This window comes from Salminus brasiliensis, chromosome 1, assembly GCF_030463535.1.
Source record: "Salminus brasiliensis chromosome 1, fSalBra1.hap2, whole genome shotgun sequence".
Classification (NCBI taxonomy): Eukaryota; Metazoa; Chordata; class Actinopteri; order Characiformes; family Bryconidae; genus Salminus; species Salminus brasiliensis.
Genome location: NC_132878.1, coordinates 70,621,837 through 70,641,097, shown reverse-complemented (window position 1 = coordinate 70,641,097; position 19,261 = coordinate 70,621,837). Strand labels below are relative to the sequence as shown.

At 37.8% G+C, this 19,261-nt stretch overlaps 1 protein-coding gene and 2 non-coding genes across 3 annotated transcripts; 1 reads left to right on the top strand and 2 right to left on the bottom strand.

The window, feature by feature from the left end:
- Positions 1 to 165: 165 nt before the first annotated feature.
- Positions 166 to 247, bottom strand: trnas-uga (transfer RNA serine (anticodon UGA)). The gene has a single exon. It is a non-coding gene; the product is annotated as a tRNA-Ser (tRNA).
- A 3,736-nt stretch (positions 248 to 3,983) lies between these two features.
- trnas-uga (transfer RNA serine (anticodon UGA)) lies at positions 3,984 to 4,065 on the bottom strand. Its single transcript has one exon. It is a non-coding gene; the product is annotated as a tRNA-Ser (tRNA).
- A 3,431-nt stretch (positions 4,066 to 7,496) lies between these two features.
- LOC140535568 (protein FAM177A1) lies at positions 7,497 to 11,976 on the top strand. The gene is made up of 5 exons (XM_072656969.1): positions 7,497 to 7,633; positions 8,662 to 8,856; positions 9,041 to 9,107; positions 9,788 to 9,882; positions 11,189 to 11,976. Exons 1-5 carry the CDS (start codon positions 7,565 to 7,567, stop codon positions 11,369 to 11,371), a joined length of 609 nt encoding a protein of 202 aa, XP_072513070.1. The 5' UTR covers positions 7,497 to 7,564; the 3' UTR covers positions 11,372 to 11,976.
- Positions 11,977 to 19,261: the final 7,285 nt, after the last annotated feature.

Genomic DNA, 19,261 nt, shown 5'->3' with positions numbered 1-19,261 from the left:
CTTGTTTAGTATTTTAAACAAAGTCTATTTATGGAGAGGTTAGCTTATAAGTCATTTTCATTGTATTTCCTTAAGTGTAGCAAACACTCCGCCAGAACTCGATGCTACAGCTCACTTGCAATTTTGAGTGCGGCTTTAAAATCTGAGTCCCAATAAAAACCCACCCGTAGTCGGCAGGGTTCGAACCTGCGCGGGGAGACCCCAATGGATTTCAAGTCCATCGCCTTAACCACTCGGCCACGACTACTTCTTGTGTAGGCTGGACTACGCATGCTCATTCAGAGCTCTGGTTGGGTGATTTGTCAGGTGCAGAAAAATGGCAGGTGTGCCTGAGTCAGTTGTCAGGTGTACTAATTGTTGAGTAAACCTGCTATAATTTTTAGCTGCAGTAAACCATAATCTCACTTTTCAGCTGCAGTGTTTCAAATAAGAAGAAAATGATAGGGTCTAACATCATCTGTGCTGACTTCTGTGTTGAGAGATGCTGGATGGACTATTAAACTTAATTGCAATTCTGCAGATGTCCTTTTATTCTGAGTCCCATTAAAAATCCACCCGTAGTCAGCAGGGTTCAAACCTATGAGAGTCAGGTGCCACAGGTGGACTCATCCTACATGTTTAAAAAACATGTCCTAATACATACTGCACATTAAGCTTCTTAATACTGAACTTCTTAATACCGCCATTCTGACGACTACGAGTAGGTATTCATTTGGCTGTTTTAGCCTCAGCTTTGTGGTTGAAGCTATATGCCACTGTGTCTAAGCCATGTTGTGAATACTCCACACTACCATTAACTACCATAAACAGTCCCCATGTTGAGCCTCCCAAGAACATATACTCATATTTCAATCAGTGGCCTGCCTCCTCATTTATAGCATTACTGATCAGTTGTATCTCAGAGCATATTTGTAGGAATACAAATATGGCTCAAAATGCCAGTTTTATAAACAAATTTGTGTTTCTTCTTAAGATCTTCTTGTTAAGATATGAGAAAAACATTTAAATACCAATAAAAAATGATAAAAACTGCAAATGATTTAATTTCTGTGTGCAAACACCCTAATTACAGCATGTGTTTGTTTAAAGTCCGCATTAGGCTAACCTATGAACGTTCATTTTGTGACTACAGTTTTAGAGAAATAATCAAATTTGCAAGCTAAATATTGAGAATCAAAATGAAAAAGTATGTGTTGCGAATCATTATTTCTCCCAGAAAATTATTGCAATTGCACATGTTTTGTCAAACATGTTTATTTCCTTTGTGTGTATTGGAACAACACTAAAATAAAAAACTAAAATAAAAAAGGCAAATGTGACATAAATTCACAAAAGAACTGAGACCAGACAAAATTATTGACACATTTTAAAAATTGTGGTAAATAACTTCAAACATGTTCCAAGCATGTGATGCTTGTTCAAACTCACCTGTGGCCAATATAAAAATCACACCTGAAACCAGATAAAAAGGAGAGAAGTTGACTCAATCTTTGCATTGTGTGTCTGTGTGTGCCCCACTAAGCATGGAGAACAGAAAGAGGAGAAAAGAACTGTCTTATGACTTGAGAACCAAAATTGTGGAGAAATATCAACAGTATCAAGGTTACAAGTCCATCTCCAGAGATCTTGATGATCCTTTGTATAAGGTGTGCAACATAATCAAGAACTTTACAACCCATGGCACTGCAGCTAATCTCCCAAGGCTAAGCCCCAGTCAAGTTAAAAAAAAAATCAGGCTGCAGGCTCAGGGTGCATCAGTGTCAGTGTGAACTATCCATAGACATTTGAATGAAATGAAACGCTATGGCAGAAGACTCAGGAGGACCCCACCGCTGACACAAAAAAAGCAAGACTGAGACTTAAAAAAGCAAGACTGCAGTTTGCCAAAATGTACATGAGTAAGCCAAAATTCTTCAGGGAAAACGTCTTGTGGACAAGATAGAGCTTTTCGCTAAAACGTATCATTCTACTGTTTACCGAAAACGGAATGAGGACCACAAAGAAAAGAACAGAATACATACAGTCAAATATGGTGGAGGTTCAAAGATGATTTGGGGTTGTTTTGCTTCCTCTGGCACTGGGTGCCTTGACTGTGTGCAAGGCATCATGATATCTGAAGATTACCAAACGATAAAGGACTTTAGGTTGCAATATAGGGCCCAGTGTCAGAAAGCTGGGGTTGCGTCCTAGGTCATGGGTCTTCCAGCAGGACAATGACGACAAACATACTTCAAAAAGCACCCAGAAATGAATAGAAGCAAAACAATGCAGAGTTCTGAAGTGGCCAGCAATGAGTTCGGATCCAAATCCCATTGAACACACTGCGAAAAAGGCGCCCTTCAAATATGAGAGACCTGGAGCAGTTGCAAAAAGATGAGTGCTGCAAAATTCCAGTCAAAAGTTGTAAGAAGCTTGTTGATGGTTATACGAAGCAATGGATTTATTGTTATTTTTCCAGGGTGTACAACCAAATATTAAGTGCCAATAATTTTGTCCAGACCTTTTTTGGGGCTTTATGTGAAATTATATAAATTGTGTATAACAAAACATGTGTAACTGCAATAATTTGAGAAATTTTCAGAGGTCCTAACACTTTCGGTCATGATTGAACATCTGAAAGATACTGGACTATTTTATTACTCTCTGCAGTTATTTGATACTGATTTTGGTTTGTGTTTTGTCAGTCTGTACTTTCATTTGCTCTCTTTTTGTGGATTTTGGCGGAACGGCAGGGTTTAAGTACACGGCAGCAGGTGAACTGAATCTCTGCATTTAAAATCTAACAACAATATTGTGACTAATTACTGAATTGTTTGTAGATGCATTCACTCATTGATCTTGGCTGCATAAGGATCCAGTTGAAGTTTAAACAACTCACCTTAGGTAGCACCTAAGTGTTATCGATTGTAGCCACATTAATAAATGTGTTTCCATTCTGACCTACTGTTTAACAGTTCACATGGCAGATGTGTTTGATTTGTTTATGCGACAGTGTTTCAATACATTTGCTGTGTAGCAAATGCTATATAGTGATAAATGAATCAGTTAACGAGTAAACCATTTAGAACACTGCTCATGTCAAATCAGAGTGACGGAGGTGCAGAGAAGCCAATAAGAGTGCCAAGTGTTCCTGCTTATGCTGGAGAATTGTACACAATATGGAAGTAAAGTACAGTCTCAAGTTTCAGGTTTATTTGTCATTTGCACAACATGTCAGGACATTTATGCATTAAAATGCTTGTGATGAGGCTCAGGTTGATGCTCTACAGGAGGACAAAACTATATACATACTAAACATTAAAATAAAGTTATATAAGAATTATATTACATGAATACAAAATACACACAACATATACACAAAATACAGAATATACAAAGACAGGAGGGATCTGGAAAGTCTTTGATATGTACATTTATGAGACAGGTATAGTCTGAGAGAGAGTGGAGCTAAATATAAATATGTATGTTTATGTCTATTCCTGTTGTATAAAGTGACTTAGTGATGTTAAGTCTGTGGACTTATGCAGAAGAAAGAAATTGTCTGCTTGTATTTTGGGAAAGGCTTCTGTATAACTGAAGCTGGAAGGTAACTACAGGGAAGTCAATTTGCCAAAAAAATATTTTGCATGATGAAAAAAAAGGGGGTTGCAGAGGTTGTGTTTGGCCAAAAAAAAAGTAAAAAATGTGAAACTGAAATGCAAGAATAATTTTGTTAAACTTTGTCTCAGAATTTGTGCACCACCAGTTTGAAGACATTAGGATTTGGAACAGTGCAATGAGATCCAGATGAAATGCAACGCCTTGGACCACTTGACCATCCTGACTCTGTCTCTGTTGAGTCACTAATTGCAGAACTTTGCTTCAGAATTATAACACAACCAAAAGGTACTGCCATGTACTTTACAGTAGTGATACAAGTGTACATGTAGTGATACAAGCCTGAACAAAGAGTGAGGAAAACAACACAAAAAGCACTTTCTAGGCGTAGTCTGCAGGATTCGAACCTGCACAGAAAGACCCCAATTGATTTCAAGACCATCACCTTAACCACTCGGCCAAGACTACACCTGAGCATTAATGATGTCGGTAAAATGGCAGTTCAATGTGTAATAATTCAAGCCTGAAGAATGAATACAGAAAACAACGTTGGCAGCACGCTGTTTGCGTCGTAGTTAGCAGGATTCGGACCTGGGCAGGGAGACCCCAGTGGATTTCTAGTCCATTCCCTTAACCACTCAGCCACGACTACGTCATTCTTCCATGCTTGCCTTATTATTCCAAATCAAGGAACTCCGCCTTCATCAAAATATAATACATTTGCTGGTTGTGTACACTTATGCAAAAAGCATGTCAGAAGTGGGATTTGAACCCATGCCTCCAGAGGAGACATCCTGACACAGAGAAGTTGTTTAAACTGCTTTCACTGTTTATGAAGTATTGAATTACTTCTTAAAAAAATACTTTTTGTTGGTGGATTCCACAATTACTGCAGTGATAATGACATTGTATTATAAAGGTCTATTCCCTGACAGCTTTTCTGACATCTGATTTGACATTATCTTATCCATTCGGTCATAACTACCAAAAGTCATTGATCACAGAACTTGCTTTTAAAATGAAAACATCACCACAGCTATTGCCAGAAAACACATTTCAGTCTGAACATCATGTTGATGATGATGATGATGATGGTGGATGTTCGACACATAGTGATACAAGCCTGAACAAGGAAAACCACACAAAAAGCTGTTTGTAGATGTAGTCTGCAGGAATCAAACCTGCGTAGGAAGATTCAAAGGGAGTTCAAGTCCATCATCTTAACTACTCAGCCAGGACTACACCCAAACATTTGTGATGTTTGTAAAATGGCAGTTCAGTGTGTAATGATTCAAGCCTGAAGCATGAATACGGAAAACGACACAAAAACAACAGCTCACAGACATAGAAGATTCAAATCTGTGTGGGGAAACCCCAACAGATATCTAGTCCATCGCGTTAACCACAGAGTGAAGACTACACCTAAATGTTAATGACGTCAGTAAAATAGGCGTTCTATGATACAAGCATGAAGAATAAATAAGGAAAACAACATTTGCATCATGTTGTTTGCAATGTAATCGGCAGACCCCAATGGATTCGAGGTCATCCCCTTAATAACTCAGCCGTGCCTCTGCCATTTTTCCATGCTTGTCTCATAATTCCAAATCGAGGAACTCCACCTTCATCAAAATATAATACATTTGGTGGTTTTGTACAATGATGCAAAAATGGCAATGGTCCAAACTATATAAAAATATAATATCAAACAATACAAAAATACCAATGGTCATGCAGTGGTCCAGACAATGTCAGTGCTGGAAACCTGCTGCCCCCAGCACCATTTCTGGAGCCACATACAAGCAGACTGTGCAGGCAAACACCTGCAAGAAGCGTGGTCAGTTCCACACAAATAAAACAGGACATGGTCAGTACAGTGTCAGAGTGTATTGCCTGTCTCTAGAGAGGAGTGGCTGGCAACAATGTCTCTCCGCTGTCGCCCTCTGCTGTCAGCTGGTGGCGTAGGCCGTTCCTACAGGAATATATTGTACATATTTCTATCATGAATGCGTGTTTCAAAGTGCAAAAATGTCAATTGACCTATGAAAAGGGAGAATCCTCCACTTTTCTTGTTTTCTCTCTCTTCTCCTTTCTTTCTTTCTTTCTCTCCCCAGTTTACTTTCTTTTCGCAGTTGGCTCTTGGGTTGAACCTGCTAGGACAGCATGACCTGGCCATGCTGGCAGTAGATTCAGCTGTAAAGTATAGAAAGTGTCTGTGTGCCAAAATACTTTGTTTTATTAAGTCAGTAAGAATCTACAAACAGTGCGAAATCTAAATTGATTACAGCAACTGATTCATTTAGCGACCAACTATGTTTCCAAAGAACTTTTACCCCCAGTAATGTTTGTAAACAGGAAACCAGTCTATTTTGCTGACCAGTGAAACAGCTAATTTGTAATTGTTCTAAAATCTTTTTGAATCGTTTCCGAGGCTCATACATCTACAACCTTCCTTCTTTTTTCATCCGAGTCATGCCAGAATTGGAGGACAATTTAGGCATCAAACCCTTTATTTAAAAAAAAAGAATCACCAAATAATTTGCTTCATCCAGTTTAGGCATAGGTTTTATTAGATGTTTTATTAGACTCCAGGAGCACGAACTAGCACAACACACACTAACACACTATCATCCTGTCAGTCAGTTTCACTGGGGCTGAGAGTGACTCACCACCCAAATAATACCTGCTCTATGGTGGTCCTGTGGGATTCTAACCATTATAGAAACAGGGTGAAAGGTGAAAGTGCTCCTGTATGGGAAGTGGTGTGGATATAACAGGCCGAGTCGTCCATAGCTGCCGGCTTCCTCTTTCTGCCACGTCCAGGTAGTGTAGCCATTGTACCTCTGGTTCAAGTTTGAACCTGTGAACTATGCTTCTAACTGTATCTCTGGGAACATTGAGGTCCCTTGCTCTCTGCTTGTATCCATTTCTTTGTTTGTGCAAGGCAGCGATCTGTTCTCAAAACTGTTTGGACAACTCTCTCGTTTCTTAGCCGTATAACATGCAATATGTAAAACCCCTTTAACTCACCTGATGCAACGAATTCAGCTTTTGATTTGTCACTTGATTTGAAAATGTGTGCTCTTATGAAAAAAACTTTTCTAAAAAACTTAATTTGCAATGGGAGTTGAATACTTTTAAGTGGCAATCAAAGGGAAATAATAATAGCCTGGAAAATAAGATAAAAATGTAGATTATGCTAATTATACATACACATTTAATTGTACTACAGATAACAGATTATCCCTTCTGAGTAAACTGAGGGATATACAACCTCAATACTATAAATTCAGTCCTTATCCTTCAGTTCCCTCAGGAGGTATAATTGATTATCTATAGTATATTTAAATGGGTATAAATGATTAATAAAAGATACATATACATTTTATTGTAAATTGAATTTTACAATATCTTAGCTTACAAACTGTCAAAGAATTACAATAAACATGTATTAACAAATTCATACCAAACAGTAGATTTAATGCTCATTTTAAATCTTATAAGTGGAATGAAAGTTGTTCAGCAAGAATGTGGGCCAAAAAAAATTCATTATTCAATTATTCATAATTGAAATTAATTGAAAACAATCAGGAGCCTTATTGTAATTTTAGACATTTTAAGTAATAATAAATGTCTCTTTACTATTTCCTCACAAGAAAAATGCATTTCTATGATTTTATTACATTTCACAAATTATTTCTAAAAAGTATTTCTTCAATTTTATTTGTGTGGTAATTTGACCTCAGTTTCTCAAGATTGCTTAGATATAGATCAAATGTCCATTTGTTTAAATATTTAGAAAATAATATAAAAATGGGGTTTACGTGACACTATGGTATGTCTATGATTAAACGGACATGACTTTTATTTTGACATTTGAACCCTAAGATCCAGGAAGAAGCCTAGCCGGTGCGGTTTATCTAGCACATTGGTTGAGCTTGAGCTGAAAGCCCGAAAACACATCAGGATGTCGGAGATATCGCTTTATCTCACCAACGCAAACATTGCTGTGACCGAGAAGATGGGCACTGAGAAGGTAAAGGATCCTGGGAGCCTGTAGATGAATGCATTGTCACTAATAGTGGACTACTTGTCCTTCATACGATATAGTAGTACACCCAGTGAGACCACCCTCATTTCTATATTAGTTACTAATTGGCTTTACTTTAGTTTATAACTTTAATTTAGCAGGTTATGAAAGATCAACCTTTTATTCTTATATTTATTTGGTCTCAGATCATGATTAACAGGGTAACCATCTGATTTGATGTAAATGCTGTTGCACAGATATTTGTGGTTTTATTTGTTTTAATATTAACCTTTTTTGTTTACGTTTAATTTGTTTTGTTTTAAACATTTTAAGTTTGTCTGATTACAACAAAAAAAAATTCAATACATTTTGGATAAAAATTCGATAAAATCAAAGCTCTAAAACAGCAGTCTTTTCTGTATTTGACCAAAATGGCCTAACTGGCTGTGACTCAAAAGTACCATCTGATGTCCGAAAGTTGGCCACTTCTCTTCCATTTCCTCTTTTATTTCTTTGGAAATAAATTTCTTCAGTAAATTCAGTATTAATAGGAAGTTTGCCCCATTTGATTTTAATATCAGCTTGCCCCCCTCTGGGAAGACTTTACCCTAGATGATGTGCGGAGGATTTGATTGCATTGAGCTCCAAGAGCGAGAACATCAGGGAGGTCTGGTGCTTATGTTGGATGATTAGTTCTGCTGCTCCAACTCCTCCCAAATGTATTGGATGAAGCTTCATCACTACAGACAACACAGCTCCAATACTCCATAGCCCAATCCTGGGAGGGGGGGCGGGCTTTATCCCTGCTCCATATTTTGCACAGTGACCTTAGGCTCATGTGCTCACGGCTGACTCTGTTAGTCCGTGTTCTTTCTTTATTAATGCAGATCATACAAGCTGTGTGTGAACGCCTATGTCAGCAATGGCACACCTTAAAATAGCTAAGTTTGCCCTTTAGAAGGAGCCTCTGGATACTGTGACATATAATGTATATGTTGCTAAGCAACACCTCAGGAATATGTGTTTCACTGCAGGGCTCCAGCAAAGGGAAGGATTTTGAGTGTGTGGAGCTGGAAGAGCTAGAGGACAAGGAGCTGTCCAAAGAGAAGGCGCCGCGCAGGGTCATCCACTTTTCCAGCGGGGAAACAATGGAGGAGTACAGCACGGAGGAGGAGGACAACTCTGAGAAACATCCCGAGAAAAAAGACCTTTTGTCCCCAATAGACACAGTGTGTGTCTGTGTGTTTGCGCATGCGTGTTTTCTTCTAATGTCTGAATTTGTTCTGTTGAGTTTGAAATTCAATTTCATAGAAAAACTAAGATGTAAAACAACTTGCTCAAGCAGAAATGAAAGAATTGTTGATGCACAGTGAGAATTTGTTAATGGTGTTCTTTCTGCTTCTTATTTTGTAGTCCAAGCTGACATGGGGGCCCTATGTATGGTTTCAGATGTGGAGGGCAGCTACATCCACCGTGTCAGGTAGGCTTTCTTCTTCTATCTTCTTCCTTTTCAGGCTTAATCTGTAAAGCCCAATTCCGTAGTTGGGTCCATGCTTGCTCTTTCATTGTGTAGATATAGTGTTGAACAACGTCAAGGAAACATTTTCTTACCTTCATTAATGATGAGCAGTACTTTTCCAAGCTGACATGAGACAGTACTTTGGTGTAACTTTGTAGGGGCCCAGGAGAACCATGGTCACAATTGGTGGATAAAAAAAAAATCGCTTAAATGTAGAACCTAAATGCTGCTGACTGGCCCTGCTTGTTTAGTACAAATGTAGATCAAATTGCCTATTGTATAGCTCCAATTGTATTAGTGGTGTTCTCAGTAGAGGTTTTAAGTAATTACGCTGTGTATTCATGTAAAGCTTTTTAAGCTCAATATTCATTAAATATTGATCTTAAAAAATGATCAAATTATAGCTTTGACATGTGTTGTTCCTTAAATGTTTATGATGTTTTTTGTGTGAATATAAAACCCTTCAAATAAAACTCACGTTTCACCTTTGCTTTGTGTGTTTATGTATATGTGGTATGTTTGCAGAAATCAGATATGCTCAGATATGCTGAGGAAATGTGGCTAATTTACAGTCTGCAACAGTTAAATGTGAATTCCAGGTCAGTAATGTTATTTCACTCTGATTTATGCTCATCTTCCAGCTTGTGATTACCTGGGTGAGAGGATGGCGTCGCTGTTTGGCGTAACCTCCGCTAAATATCAGTATGCCATTGATGAGTTTGACAGGATGAAGGAGGTATGAGCTGCACATGTTCTGTGTCATTCTGCTGTGTGGTGGACATGCATCACATGCTTAAGTCAGATATCTCATATGTACAGCCAGATTAAGAGTGTAATCTGTAACAGCATCTAAACCTGGTTTGACAACTTTAACAAACAGCAGAGATTGATAGTTTAATGATACAGCTCTGGAATAAAACCATAGACCACCCTACAGTATCAGTTTCTCTGGTATTACTGTTTATAGGCAATTTTTTAGGGAAATTAATTTTTGCATTGTATTTGCATTGTATTTCATAAACCATAGACAACAGGGGGGGGGGAGGGAAATGTTTCCAAATAAAAATATTGCTATTTAGAGCATGTATTTGCAGAAGGGACAACTGCTCAAGAACAACTCAAATAATACAAAGAAAATCTTATAATATTTATAATGCAAAGACTTTGAGAGCCTTCAAAATCACTATGGTGAAATAACCTTGACTGCCAATCACAGCTTTCATGTCTTGGCAGGCTCTCCACTAGTCTTTTACATTGCTGTTACATTACTCCATTTATAGTCTGGGAATTCAGGTAACTCAGCTTTGTTTGATGAAATGCCTGGGATAAAATTGCTGTTCTACACATAGATATTTAAGAAACAAATAAGCTGCCTCTCCTTTTTTTCCAGAGCTGTATGTTAGCGTTTTCATGATAAACTGTCACAATATGTAATATTGCATAAAAAAGCATACCATAAATATTATCTGTGCTTAAAGGACAACTGCATTATGTTAACACTAAAGCTCTTTTAGTCTCGTCTGAATGTGCCACGTCAGTCATTTTTTGTGGATTCTGGTGAAATGCTGGTCGGGCTATGGTGTAGGGTCCAGCATAGGCTATACATAAGCTATGTCGTAGATTTGTTGCAAAACCATATATTGTGTGCTGACGTTAACCGTTAGCAGTCAAAACGAAAAGCTTACGGCAAAGTCTAAAGACCTCTGTGTGGGGCGTTTTGCCAAGAACATGCTTTTTTGATTGGTAATGATCTCACTGTCCATACTGTAAGTCATAATATGTCATTAGACGGTCTTGGCTGCAAATGACTGTGTAACTCCTGACACATGCTTCTGACGTTGGTGGAGTTGAACTGTGCTTCCACTTTGTCTCTGTGCTCATGTTTGGCTGCTTTTACGGTCTTACGGAGAGCAAGGCTATATTAAGCATATTAGCATATTAGGTTCTCTTTCTAGTCTCTTTCTCTTTGCTTTATATTTTTCACCTCCTTTCTCTATATCCTTGTCTCTAGACTTTGTATGTGTTATCTCTTCTCTTTTCAGAATGAGAAAGAGGTTGAAGAGTCCTGTCCAGAGGAGGCTGAGAGCCATTTTGAGGAAAAACTAAGTGAGAAGAAGCCAAATCTGAACCAGCCTGAAGGCACTCCTACTCAAACCATAGCCACCACTGAGGCCTCTTCCACACTCAGTACAGTCAGTGTCCATGTTAGCTCAGTTAGCACTTAAGCACCATAAGATACCTTGTGTTCTCCACATTGGGTTTTTATTGAAACGCTACATTTAGATGGTTAACCGGCCTCAGGCATGGATAGAGAGTGTAACTCTCTTTAAATGACTGTTTTGTTCTTTCTGATAATCTGATAGTCTGGCAGGAAGTCTATAAAACTACTAAAGAAAAGTAGCTGATGGCATTAACCTCACATTGTACCAAAAATGCAAGTGTTTATTTGTTCTGTGACATTTGCTTTAGTGAATTTGGTAAGCAACTATATGTACTGTATTGTCACTTTTGGAACTCTCAATTTTTTTGTTTGTTCTTGATGAGTGGAACAAAATGTCCTAAAATGGGATAAATCTTTTCAAATTAAAAGAGAGGAACATTTGTTTCTCTCTCTTCTGTAAAATGACCATTTTGGAGATACAAAGATGTTCTGACAACGATATGCTTTTTTTTTGGTTAGTAAGCAATCTGGATGAAGCCTTAAATCCATGCACTGGTGTTTAACTTGTACTTATTACATATTTATTACTTAATATTTATGTATTTATTTTATAGTTTCTAATCTGCTCTTTTTTACAGTTTTCTATTTAACACTAAAAATAAAATTCCAAAAATGGGATATCTTTCTAGTTGTGTTGTTTCTCCTGTTCTACATTCTGTCCATTGTAGTGTGTGTGGTATCTCACTTGCTGCAGGCTTTGTCACTGGTGAGAATGACCTCTCTGTCTTATAGTGCTGAAGTCACAGATGACCTCACTGTACAGGGGTCAACACAAGCTTGAGCAAGTGGAGTCGGTTATTGAAAAGAAGCACTGTTTGAAAATTAGAAATGCAGATTTAGATAGAAATACTCACTTGTTGCATTGCAGTAAATGCCGTTCACCTGGACAGATTTTGCACTCTGTGTAATTAAAATAGAGTTTGTAAACTTTTCTTTTACTACTGGCAATGTCCTTGTTTTTTTAAGCATTCCAATCACAGTAACTAATATAATAATAAAACAAATGTGTGTGTATAATACACACACACACACAAACATACACAAACCAATTGGGTCAATTGGGATTTGCTAAATGACAGAATAATGAGAGAGGGAATTTTTAAGCCAATTTTTATTACTTTCTTCAAAGTCAAAAGTTTAAATACACTAATATTACTGTGTATTTTAACATGTATCGACATGGGCTGAAAGACCACTGTGCCAGGAAAAAAACATTACTTTAAAAGAAGGAGTCAGGAGGAATGGGCTAAAATTCCTGCCAGCTATTGTGAGAAGCTTGTGGAGAGATAACCAAAACGTTTGACCCAAGTCATAGAGTTTAAGGGCAATGGTACCAAATATTAATGAAATGTATTTAAACTTTTGACTTTGAAGAAAATAATAAAAATGCCTTAAAAATCCCACTCTCGTTATTCTGGCATTTAGCTTTTTTTTTTTTTTTTTTTTTTAATGGTCAGTTTATTTCTGTATGGCAACATAAAGGGCTCCCCAACTTTCCCACTTCAGTCCTGTCAGAGAATATCCAACATAACATTCTAGTCTTGCCAACACCAAACCAAAACCTTTGCCCGCCCAGATTATTAATTTGCCTAACACAAAAAAAAGTACAAGAACATAAACCTATTCCCTAACTATAAAACAAAGATCAAGCCCATAAAGACACACCCCAGTACCCTGTAATTCCAATACTGGTCTAAACATCACATTGTTCAGTTTAAAGGTAGCATAGCTAGCTAAACATACACGGGGGAAACCAAACTATTCCACAGCAAGCTCTCAGTCTGGCACTTTGAAGCAATTGGAAGAAGGAACCAAACACCATGCCTTTAAGGCATTCCTCCACATTAACCAGCCAATCAGTGTAACACATTGCCTGCAAATCAGCAGCTGCAGCACCAGAAATTGTCAGTTATGTCCAGTTAGAGTGTCAGTCATTGAACCTAACACTTACCATGAACCTTAAACACTGTTGGCTCTTCTTTGAAAAGAAGTCTTGGTAACAGTCTTGGCTTATTTTATTTATGCCCTCAAAACCCCCGCTGCTGGTGGTGGTGTGGGGGTTGAGACAGAGGGTAGTGGCACCAGAGTGAGATCTTTGCAGCCCCCCTAATTATGGTGAAACAATGACAGTCATTTACAGATAATACAGTCACACCCAAATTAACAACTTAGAAAACTGAATGAGTCAGTGACCAACATGGAACCACCTACATATGCCTCTTAACTTTCAGGCTGTTGCCCCTTCAGCATGCTCACTCACTCACCCTCCCATGGAGAGTTAAAAACCCTCAACTTAATGGCATTGGAAACTTTGTCAAATTTCCTAACTCTTCTGCATGACAATGTTTGGGGCTGCTTTAAAACTTTATTAGACTCTAACAGTTTCTCCCACTGTACCATATACTGAGCATTTGTCCAGCAATCACGCACCTCATAACCATCATTGACTTCCTACTCACGACTTGCAAGTTTCCATTGGTTTACATTTTTCTCTTGATTTAACCTGCTTTATGGTATTTCTTATTTCTTATATCTGATGCTGGCCAGAGTTGATACTGCTTTTGTTGGAGCAACTGTTTGATCACATTCAGCGACAAGAGTGTAAGTGAGGTCAGGATGTTGTGTGATCACTATCCCACCTCACCCCAACTCCCCAACTCAACCCAAAAGTATTGGATGGAGCGCCAACCATCATTCCAGAAAACACAGTTCCACTGCTCCACAGCTCAATGCTGGGATGGGGGAGCCTCACTTGCCACTCCAGAGAGTCCTATTCTATTGGCAATACTTCTCTACAGGGACTAGACAAGCTGTGTGTGTGTGTATTTGCATATTTTTGTCAGCAATAGGTGCAACCACAAGTAGTTGAATGCATTCATTAAAAAGGGTGTCCACAAACATTTGGATGTATAGTATAGATCTCTGTAAAGCAGCTTTGTGACAATGATGTGAAAAACACTATACAAATACGTTTAAATAAAGTATATTCTTAATTGTTAATGTCTATTTAAATAATATATCTATGGGGGGAAAAATCAATGCATTATTTATCAAAAACAGTAAACCTTCCGACAAGCAATGTAGTCAATCAAATCATTTTATCCCCTAGCATCATTAGCCATTTTCTTTCTTTTTGGTGTTTTCATCCATCAATGTTTTTTCACTACAATACTCAGCATACATTACGCAAGTACACTGTACAACAATTGGGAATCCCCACCACAGCAATAAAGAAATTATTACTGCTAGTGTAGCCACCTTTCTAACCACCCACCCTCAAGTTTCCAATCCTGAGTTCTTGTAGTTGCCACCCACCTTCATGATACATCATCAAAAGGGGGGTTTCCTAGTCATTTAAACCTGACACTCCAGAGCAGGGCAAACATACAGCCCACAAGTCAAAACTGGCCCATTAAAGGTTCTAATCCTGACAGTTAAAATCCTTCAAAGCTTGTATGTTAACAATGAAAAAACAGCTTGTCTAATAATTTCACTCTTTGAGCAACAGAGACAGAACCAGAATTCTACATACACTGTATAAAAATACTTATGACTTTTTTCCCCACTGTCTGATCTTAAATCAGACTAAACCTTTCCGGTTTAAAGTGAGGATTAGCAAAATTATTTCTATTTGCTAAATGCCAGAATAATGAGAGAGATTTTTTAACAATTTGTGAAAAGCCCAGATGATGATGTCATGGCTTTGGAAGCTTTTGAGAAGCACACCTCAAACACACTTGTGTGTCCTTGTGTGTTAAATTCAAAAGAAATCAGCCATGGTTTTAGGAAGAGAATTGTAGACCCCTATAAGTCTGGTTCATCCTTGGGTACAGTTTCCAGATACCTGCAGGTGCCACGTTCATCTATTCAAACGATTATACGCAAGTATGAAAAACAAGAGAATGTCCAGCCATCATAACGCTCAGGAAGGAGACGGGTTCTGTGTCCCAGAAATAAAGCTGTTTTGGTCCAAAATGTGCCCAAATCAACCCTAAAACCCTAAAAGCTAAAGACCTTGTGAATATGCTGGCTGAAGCTGGTAAGAAAGTGTCATTATTCACAGTGAAACCAATCCTGTACCAACATGGGCTGAAACCATTACTCCAAAAGAAACCAGAAGCTTGCAAGCCTAAGAACACCATCTCAACTGTGAAACACGGGGGTGGTAGCATCGTGTTGTGGGGTTGTTTTGCTGCATGAGGGACTGGTGCACTTCACAAAATAGATGGCATCATGAGGAAATACTGAAGCAACAACTCAAGATATCAGCCAGGAAGTTAAAGCTTGGGCGCAAATGGGTTTTCCAAATGGACAATGACTCTAAGCATACTGCCAAATTAGGCAGTGTTTTGGAGTGGCTATCACAAAGCCCTGATCTCAGTCCCATAGAAAATATGTGGGCAGAGCTGAAAAGGCATGTGTGAGCAAGGCGGCCTGCAACCCTGACTCAGTTACACCTGTTCTGACAGGAGGAATCAACCAGAATTTCAGCAAAATATTGTGAGGATACCCAAAGCGTTTGACCTGTCATACAGTTTTAAGGCAATGCTACCAAATACTAGGAAAATGTATGTATAACATCTTTCATTATTCTGTCATTTTGCAAATAGGAATACTTTTGGTAATCCTCACTGACTTAAATTGATTTAAGATCAGACAGTGAGAAAAAAAAGTTATGTGTCTTTTTATACAGACTGGTTTCAACTGTAAACAGCTGGTTTAAAAAAGCTGTGAGCATGTCTCTTTTCAAAAGACCAAAAGCAGACATAGTTCTAGATGTGCCTTACCCCACTATACCTAACAACAGTTGCAATAGAAATTACTCACTTTTAGCTTTTTGCAATGGACCAATCAAACAAGAACAATTTAAAAAGCTCAACACAACTAATACAACCACGTGCTTTCTTCCAATTCAACACAAAATGACACCTTTAATAACAACTGCAGTCTCAGAATTAGTCAACCCCCTGAACAGAATTATTATGTATTTGCAAATCAGGGGCTTCATTAGTTGCATCAGGGGAGCTTAGGATAAAACACATCAAATACCTGGACTGGCTAGGAGTTGGTTGACTGTTACATTTGACTTCATGCCAGAAATATGGTTTAAGAGAGTGTTGCAAACAATTTAGAAAAGAAATCATTCCTTCACAAACAAGGAAAAGCATATATTTGAACTATTAGTCTATTCTAACTAGCTAAGGTCTTTCTTGGCTAAATAGCAAAACACTTTTGTAAGTCACTCTGGATAGGAGCGTCTGCTAAATGCCGTAAATGTAAATGTATACAAAAAGAGAGTAAATGCCCTAAATGTTCTTAGATATACAGCACTGAAGCAAGCTCAATTTTAAAGGGACACTGGCTACACTACCTGGACATGACAGAAAGAAGAAGCTATCACTGGCTGCCACCATATTCTTCTGAATCCTTAAATGACTTAAAGAAAAACAAGACTGAAATTGAATGTAAGTAAGAACACAATCAAGAAACTGTCAAATTGTCCAACACAAAGAAAAATAAGGAAGGACATCAACAAGAAACACTGCTCAGGAACTGCTCATAACAGTGTTATGATAGGAATTCATGAAGAGAGATGGAGCATGTTTTAGAATTGTTACACTTTCAGTTCTGTTAAATTTTTGGAGGGTCGCCTTCACTTTTACAATTTAAAATTTTATTGTAGCACTAATAAACATAATAAATAAATAAATAAATAAAGTATTGCCACTTCTGTGAAGCACAAATCCCTTACAATTGTACACAAGTACACAGAACTAAGGAAATGTCGCCTCTGCTCATCCCTCAGAGACCTACACACGTTTAGCGCACAAAAACTGCTCCATACTGTGTTAAATTGATTGTCCACTTGGTGGCAGTGTAGGCACTATAACTCTAACCTAGACTCTGGTCGATATCCTTGAGTTCATAAAAACTCTCTGTGACTTTTCTCAAATTTTAAATGTTATTAATCACTATCAAAGAATCAAAGATAAACATTCGCTTGAAAAAAGCTAAAAAACTATTAGTTATTTACATATCAGTGCAGTGTATGCAGTCATGGTCACATGGAGCGTATTATCATGTGGGAAAATCCAGAGTTACAAATGGTGGCCTTGTTTATCTACAGCCAAAGTCCTTTGTCCATACATAAAACCCAAGGGAATCACCGGCATTGTTGTCAAGTTAGCCTTTGTTCACAATATCACATGAGACCAAAGGTTCTGTCATAGCCAATCCATGTCATAAATCATGTCTGGCAAATTTGTTTTCCGAGCAATGCAAAAACAATTTACAAGGATGTAGTAATATGTATTTGCATTGCTCGGAAAACAAATTTGCCAGACATGATTTACGACATGGATTGGCTATGACAGAACCTTTGGTCTCATGTGATATTGTGAACAAAGGCTAACTTGACAACAATGCCGGTATATATATCACAACGCCGGTGATACATATATATATATATATATATATATATATATATATATATATATATATATATATATATATATATATAGTAGTAAATCTAGCCAGTATATTTAAGATTTCTCACAATTAGGTGTAGGAATAAAAGATTAACGTTAAAGTTTAACCTAGTGGAACAACTGTAATACATAACATTACCTACATAAGTAGGGATGTCTGCAAACATGCTGAGTAATGTTATAATATTCTTACAGCACTCTCATATCATGAAATAAAAGACCTTTAGGTTTGTGTCTAGCACTAGTAGCATGCAGTTGCAGAAAAGTGGGCAAGTTGTGCCTTTTTCAGCCAGACAAACCACATCACACACCTCTATTTAGTCTATGAAGCCCCTATGCTGTGGTGTGAAGCTGTGGTAAAAAAGGCAACACTCCCCTATTTGTGTTGATCTAACTGTTTATAGATCTCCTGACATTACAACCAATGCCACATAACTGATCTGGGACCAGCTAAAGAAAGAACAGCCCCTCTTATACTGATGGGCTCCATGCTGAGGTTCTGATGGGGATTTCCACCATCAGTTCCATTTCCTGGCCCTTCCCCAGCAGTGTTTCCTCCCAGGCAAACATAAATACAACCCTGTTGTCTCCACACATATGATGGGCTATCTTTTAAAAGCAGCACACATACAAATTTGAATGAAATGCGGTGCACACAAGCAATTTTACGCATAGAATAAGCCACAAAGGTTGCTAGAAAACCCTTTGAAGTAAATTCAGCTACTTCGAAGCGACAATCCTTAAGATTTCTTTTGTTTAGATTGAAAGCAGTAATATTCTTAGTGAACTTAGTCTTTGTCTTCTTATTCACTCGTTGTTAAACCAAAAAATGCAGAATTAGAAATTAGGAGAGCGGCTTGACTTTTAAAAGGAGGCGAGAACTCTGTAAAACCTAAAAGCATTTGAAGGTAATCCTGGGTTGGCTTTTTTCTTGTTGAGCATTTAGTTACTAAAACAGGCAGCCAGGCTATCATTGCTATAGATCTTGTGTGTATCTGTGTTACAGTGTAGTGCAGTACAGTAGTATTACCAGTACAGCAACTTAGCTAATAAGATTGCTAAGGCAGTTTTTTGCCTGTGATATTCTTGCTGATATCTTCACCGTCAATTTGTTAAAAAACAACATACCAACAAACTGACCTAAACAGATATCTGACTGACTGAATGCTTTATATTGCTACTGGACACCTGCTTACCAGCTGTACTCTTATAGCCAGTGTTTTATCTGTTGCTCAGTGAACATGACTGTTTATTTCCATATCGCTCCACCTCTTCTTTCACTTTTTCGACTTTCATTTTTCCCATTTTTAGTTTTCTACCCTTGTTGTATGGAATTGCTCTCTACATTTTGAAAGTAATTTACCTGTTTACATATACATATTTACATTATCATGCATTAAAAGTTT

Bases quoted from the DNA above. Each gene is read 5' to 3' on its own strand.
- LOC140535568 (XM_072656969.1), top strand. From the start codon at position 7,565: ATGTCGGAGATATCGCTTTATCTCACCAACGCAAACATTGCTGTGACC. The intron at 7,634-8,661 runs GTAAAGGATCCT...GTTTCACTGCAG, and splicing joins AGAAGATGGGCACTGAGAAG to GGCTCCAGCAAAGGGAAGGA. The intron at 8,857-9,040 runs GTGTGTGTCTGT...CTTATTTTGTAG, and splicing joins TTTTGTCCCCAATAGACACA to TCCAAGCTGACATGGGGGCC.